The sequence below is a fragment of the Ochlerotatus camptorhynchus genome, unplaced genomic scaffold (assembly GCF_037179485.1).
Source record: "Ochlerotatus camptorhynchus isolate MF236.1 unplaced genomic scaffold, CSIRO-AGI_Acam_v1.1 ptg000099l, whole genome shotgun sequence".
Lineage (NCBI taxonomy): Eukaryota > Metazoa > Arthropoda > Insecta > Diptera > Culicidae > Ochlerotatus > Ochlerotatus camptorhynchus.
In genome coordinates this window covers 575406-582262 of record NW_027040589.1, presented here as the reverse complement: position 1 = coordinate 582262, position 6857 = coordinate 575406, and the positions used below count along the sequence as shown (strand labels likewise).

Here is a 6857-nt window from a genome sequence, read left to right as displayed (position 1 = left end):
AAGTTGCAGGGGAAATGGCTCTAATGTTGGCCTATGGATCTAAGATTGGGCCCAACGCTAAAAATCTGCTATTTAGCAAATGTATCTAGATGAACGTGTCATTGGGACGGTACTAATGTCATTTGAAAATTTAGTCGATTGCTGAATTAATGTATGGGCCCAAATTAGGGACACTTAGGCCGACATTACATACATTTCCCCTATGTTAATTAATGAACATTTTAAGCGTCCTACGGATGCAATTAAACTTTTAATACTGTTTAGTGTGAATCTATAAACTCTTCAAAAAACCTCTGATGACTATTCTTGTGAAGCACGAGTTGTTTCAATCTTGGGATTGTTTTGCAGTATTTCGGACGTTTAATTCGCAATCAACGCCTAGTCCATTCTCTGTCTCACTTATATCAATACGCCACTCAAAAACGCCTAATATACAAGACGCCCCCTACTGGTTGGCTTCCCCCTTTCCCCTAATGAAGAGGTCTGCGCACGCCAAAGATGATAGACAATTAAAAATAATTATGTAAAGTTTCATGCAAATCGCAGACCGTCGAATCTGAAATTCATTTTGTTTTCTATTTGGCCTGGAACTGCTCTATAGTAGTACACTCAAAAAATTTATCACATATCTAATGGATGAAATCCATGTGAATTTCACATAGCTTTTCTGTGATCACATAGCAGCAAATCCCACCACAAAATCACATGAATATTATGAGGTCGATGAAATTCATATGAAAAATCACATACAATTAATGTGATTGCATAAATGTTATGTGTAATTCAGATGAATTCCATTAATTTTGATTATGGATGAAAATCATGTGCGTTTCCAATGGAAGCTACATGAAAACTTTTTTCGGTGTAACGGCACTTGTGAACGGAGTTGGCATTATCGAGAGACTTATGCTTGCGCATAATTTACAAATAACTACAAATACAAATACAATACAATACAGATACAAAAGCATCACGCTATCTGCACACTTAATTCAGATCACCGAGGTCGGTAGGATTTTACCGGGTTTTTGAAAAAACAGAACAAGTCGGTAAAATTTTCAAATGACCGCTACACGTGACAAATCAAGCAAATTTATAAATTTTATTTTTCATCAATGATTGGGGTTAACTGAACAACTTTTGTACAAGTTCGGAATAAATTTTCTAATAATAGGATTTTTCACTGATTTTTAAACTTTTACCGAACGATGTAGGCCCGGATTAGTGTGGTGAGCTAATTTATGCAAGATTTCTAGCACTATGGATTGATGAAACAATTATCAAGTAAATTGATAAACATATTTTCAGTATTGAACGCAATACCTACTCCCAGTTTGTTGGTGCCCGTATCAATATTGTTTACTTGTATCGCACGCTCGAAAAATCAGCGTTTGGCGGTTTCGTGTTTAGTTCGCAGTGGGACTCTGCACGTGATAGTGTTAAGCCGGTTGAAGCAACAAATTAGGCGATTCATTTGATATCGTTGTTATCTTGTTCTATTTATAGATTATTTTTTGCAGCTTGGAAAGATAATTTTGAATTGACTACTTATCAGTGTTCAGTCAGAGATAACTTGAACAAACTTGGAATTCCGGCACGTAAATCTGCCATTAGAATCAGGAGAATTTTGGTAAGTGAAACATACACACTAGCAAGCTAAAGCAATCTAGTAAATGTACGGACAACTGTCACAACAAAATTGAAAAAATTTGTTCCAATCGAGCAGTGCAGCTTTTTAAAGCTTTACAAAAATAATAATAAAAAAACCTAACAAATCATAGCTAATAGAGACGTTTTTCCGTTTTTTAGAACAGCTGAAAAATGACGGACGAGCAAACCGCGAGCCTGATGGTCTTGGACGACTACGTCTGTGGTGAAAATACTGGCGCCCATGGGAACATCTACCAGCGGGATTTGGCGTTTGTGCTGTTTGTGCGAGGATCAATGAAGAAGTTCAAGTTCAAGCTGGCCACAGAGATGACGGATGCCGGCAAATTTGACGATGTGGTCGTGTACGCTGAAGATCTCAAAGAAACGTGGCTAATTCAAGCCAAGCACGCTCAATTGGATGCTTCGAATCCGAGCAGGATTTCGGAGAAGGAGTTGTTGCCCTCCGATGTACGGCTACTGGGAAAGGACTTCGATCTGTTCAAGTATATGCATTCGTACGTGCAAGTGGAGGGAGTGTTAAAAGGCAAGAAGCGATATTTCATACTCACGAACAAGGATTTGCAAGACTCGGACAATCTGAAGAAATGGATTCGAGATGCTGAGGTGGATGCGTTGATTAATTTTTCCGACTTTGGCGGTGCTTACAAGAAATTGGAACCCGACGTGAACGACATAATCGAAATGTTGCCCATGGTAAATGCGGAATTTTACAAAATTAAAAATGCTATAGTGAACGTCTTTAAAACCGGGCAGGTCGACAAGTTATTGATGAATTTCAAGACACCCGTGGCGAAAATATTGAGCGTTCAGAATAAAGTTCTTCGATTTTCTAATGACTTCTTGAAAGAAAGCAACGCCGAGCTGTACAAAATGCTCCTGAAGGACTTTAAACAGGAACTGAGCTTGGTGGAGGTGGGAGAAAATCCTGCTATAAAAAGTTTATTGGACAAAACGAAATCTCGAAACCAGGAACTTCCTGTATTCCTCAACGAAACGAAGGTGACGGAGTTCTTTGAAAGCTTAACCCTGTGTGTGAATCAACCGAACGAGCTTCGCAATATCGTAGATCAAGATATTCGAATGTGGCTAAGAACATGGGTGCGTCCAGACGATCTAGGAAAATTCGGTGAGAGCCAGCTGAAGCTACCTGCGAGCAAATTCGACGAGGTGTTCAAAGGCTGGGACGAGCCAGATATGAAGGGTGTGGCAAAATCTAAGAACAAGTCATTTCTGCACTCCGATGTGGGTACCAACTGCTGGAATGAGATCATCAAGGAGCTGGAACAATTCACGACACGACACATTGACGTGCTGAGAAGCTACTACGTGAATCGTGAGGTTATTTTCACTGAAAATGATAACGGAACCAGACAGCATTCTGAAATCAACGATAATGAGTTCAGTAAGCAGTTGACTAATGGCTCAATTGAGGATAAATATCTTGTTCTAATAGCAGATCCCGGAATGGGCAAGACAACTTTTCTACAGTATGTTTCCTTCGAAGTTCAAAAACTCACCAGCAGAGCGATATTTTTTATTTATTTGAACAGTTTGAAAGACAAGTTGCTTAACACGAGCGAATGCATTGATCTGACAAGGGCGCTAGATATCATTGGGCCTGCGTTGTCCGTAAGTAACAATTTGCTCTTGCATAATATCTTCATCAACAAAGAAGACAACATGAACAATGAAGGTGACATTTGGTTCTTTCTGGATGGTTTTGATGAGGTCCCGGCTTCTGAAAACGTTAAACTTATCTCAGTTGTTCGTCAATTGCTAAACACCCAACGAGTTCGGATTGTGATCAGTGGACGAAAGCATGTGGAGAAGGATCTCAGAGATGCGTTGGCTGCGAAGGTCATATATTTGAAACCCTTTAGATATATCGATCAGATGACATTTTTGGAAAAGTTTTGGAGCATTTCCGTCGAGGATCCCATCGTTTTTCCGAAATTTCAAAAGTATGCTGAGGGATTACTGGACAGGTTTTATAAGAACCTCTACAAGTCCACGATGCTGCCCCTGATGATTAGACTTTTGGCTGAAGTCTACACGGACGATCTTGAGAGGTTCTTGCTATCACATAATGAAACCGAGGAATTGGACAAACTTTCAACCGAAGTGTTCAGCGTGGTTTCGTTGTTTGACCAGTTTGCGAGGAAATCGTTTAACATGAAAATGTTAAAAAAGTTCGACCTAGATCCGTATTCGAAAAACGATCCATACGATGATGAGATGGATCTTCTGTTTGAGCAGTACATATTTGAGCATGAACTAGCTGCTATCAATACCTTTAGGTCCATGTCACAGTTACAAGATGTTCTCACCGATCATGAAAAGGTTTATGAAAAGTTCAGGAAGCGGATCGAAGCAGGTAAGGAAAAGTCCCTTCTGATCAATATCAACGAGCCACAAATTAAATTTGTGCACGAGTCGTTTGCGGAATACTTTGTGGCACGGTATTTGTACGAGAATTTACAGCACTGCGTGGACTATCTGTGCTCTATTATAGAAGATCAAGAACTGATCCGTAGATTCTTCTTTCTGTTTCTTAACGAAGACGTAGAGCAAAGCTCAAAACAGCTCCCGTTGTTAAGCACCGTTGGCGAAGAACAAAATTTTGCATTCTGGGCATGTGAAGCATTGTGTTTGGGCGTGATGAAAAGCTTATCAAACAACCATGATTTCAGAACTTTCTTTTCCGAGAAATATGGTTCATTGTTGCATGTCGCGGCAAAGAATGGTTCTACCGAAATATGTCAATTTCTTCTGGACACAATCAAAATCAACGTTAGCTGTTTGTCATGCAAAGAACTGAATGATATAATGGGATTGTTTCCAATTGTGAATCAATTCGAAGAGCAATTGTCAATACACTATCAAGTGACGGCCCTTCACTTGGCAGCAGCGTATGAACACAAAGCTGTAGTGAAGCTTCTTCTTGAGCATTCTGCCGATGTGAATGCTCGAACTGGATTTTTGTTCACTCCTCTCCATGTGGCAGCTAAAAAAGGCCATATTGCCATGATGAAGCTGCTGATAAATAAGTCGGCTGATTTGAATCTTCAGACTTACGTAGGTGATACACCGCTTCATTTAGCGATAGATTTCAACCAACACCAATGTGCAGAACTTTTAATCGATCATGGAGCCAATGTGAACATTTCGAACAACTGCGGATCAACACCACTTGTATTGGCAGTAAGAAAAGGGTTTTCCAGCATCGTGAACCAACTGATTAGTAAGAAAGCCAATGTTGTATTTGATTCAAATGGTAGAAAGCTGACTCTGCTCCACTTGGCTGCCGAAAGCGGCGATTTGGACACTGTGAAACAGATCATTGCTCTATCAGCCGACATTAATGCGCTAAGCAAATCTGGTGAAACTCCTCTTTCCATCGCCGCTTCAGGAGGCCATGTAAAGATTGTTGAACATCTCATTGGACAAATGGCCAGTGTGAATGCTTTGAAAATAGACGATACACCACCACTTCACTGTGCGATCATCAATAAACATAATGCTGTTGTAAAAGTTTTAATTGCTCACTCAGCTGACGTGCACGCTCCGGATTCCTCAGGAAGAACACCGCTACATCTGGCTGCAGAAAGTGACCTGGACATTGTAAAATTGTTAATAGATACGTTAGTCGATGTGAATGCAGTGGACGGTTTAAAAAGGACAGCACTTCACTTGGCTGTATTCAGAAATAAACCTCTTATTGCGGAACTACTTATAGAACATTCAGCTGATCCCAACTTGGCAGATACGAATGGATGGACACCTCTGCACTTTGCAGCTTATGTGGGAAGCCTGGAAGCAATTACATTGCTGGTTGAACAATCAATCGACATAAATGCCCGTACCAGTGACGAACAAACCCCTCTTCACCTTGCTGCTAGTAGTGGCTATCGGGATATAGTAGAAATACTAGTCAGAAAATCAGCTGATTTGAACGCTGTAGATATAAAGAATAGGACGCCCCTATACGTGGCAATCAATAAAAATTATACATATTATATGGACCTTCTGATCACTACTGACAACGTGAATATCCAGGATCATCAAAACTTGACACCGCTTCTGCTGGCAACCCAGATAGATGAATCAGTGAACTATGTGCAATTTCTTATAGAGAAGAATTCTAACGTCAACGCTAGTCGAAAAGATGGATGGACTGTTCTGCATTGGGCGGCAGAAAAAGGTCATTTTGACATTGCTGTGCTGCTAATCGAACGTTCGGCTCATGTAAACGCTCAAGACGGATCTCGGCGGACGCCACTTCATCAGGCAGCAGCAAATGGACACACCACTATTGTCGAGTTATTAATCCGTCACTCGGCTGATGTAACAGCCGTAGACAAAGACAAAGACACCCCACTTCACTTGGCTGTCGGCAAAGGTCAAACGGAATGTGTCAAATTGCTCATTACAGCAACGGAAAGCACACCCCTCCACCTGACCAATGTGAATGCTGTTAACAAGCGGAAATGGACGCCACTTCATCTGGCAGTTCACCATGGATATCGAGAAATCATGCAATTGCTCATCGATACCTCACCGAGCGCAGTATCCGCTCAGGACAAGGAAGGGAAGACACCTCTGCACATAGCAGCGATTAATATTCATCCGGACGTGGCGAAACTACTGATTAACGCATCGGCCAGCGTGGATGCACTGGATAATCATGCAAGGACACCTCTTCATTTGGCAGCTCGATGCGGTCACAAGCAGCTTGTCGAACTTCTTCTGATTCATTCGGCCGACGTAAACGCCCGGGACAAAAATGGGAAAACGCCCCTCGATTTGGCCACATCGAGTCGTCGTACGGAAGTTGTCCGTTTGTTAAGTGTCCTCTCACATTCCGAAAGATCTTCGACTGTGGGGCATCAGATAGATAATATGGAAGTGTGATAAGTAATTTAGAGCTCTCTTTTCAGGTTGACAGTAAATGTTCGTAGGTTTAGTAAAGTGTAGAATATTGACTGTAAGTAACTTATTGTAGTAAATAGGACAAGCTAATAGTAAATTAAATTATGAATATAAAGAAAGGAGAATAAGTAGATAGATTGGTTGACATTAAATTTGACAGATTTAAGCATGGTGAAATAGTTCAGAAGGAACCTTACAACGTACCCATTCAGAGTTGCCAGTAAAATACACGGTCACACGAAACACCCAAAGTTCAG

General features: G+C 40.9%; 1 protein-coding gene across 1 annotated transcript; it reads left to right on the top strand.

The window, feature by feature from the left end:
- Positions 1-1551: 1551 nt before the first annotated feature.
- Positions 1552-6582, top strand: LOC135698933 (uncharacterized). The gene is made up of 2 exons (XM_065219084.1): positions 1552-1630; positions 1810-6582. The coding sequence occupies exon 2, from the start codon at positions 1822-1824 to the stop codon at positions 6580-6582; it is 4761 nt and encodes a 1586-aa protein (XP_065075156.1). The 5' UTR covers positions 1552-1630; positions 1810-1821.
- Positions 6583-6857: the final 275 nt, after the last annotated feature.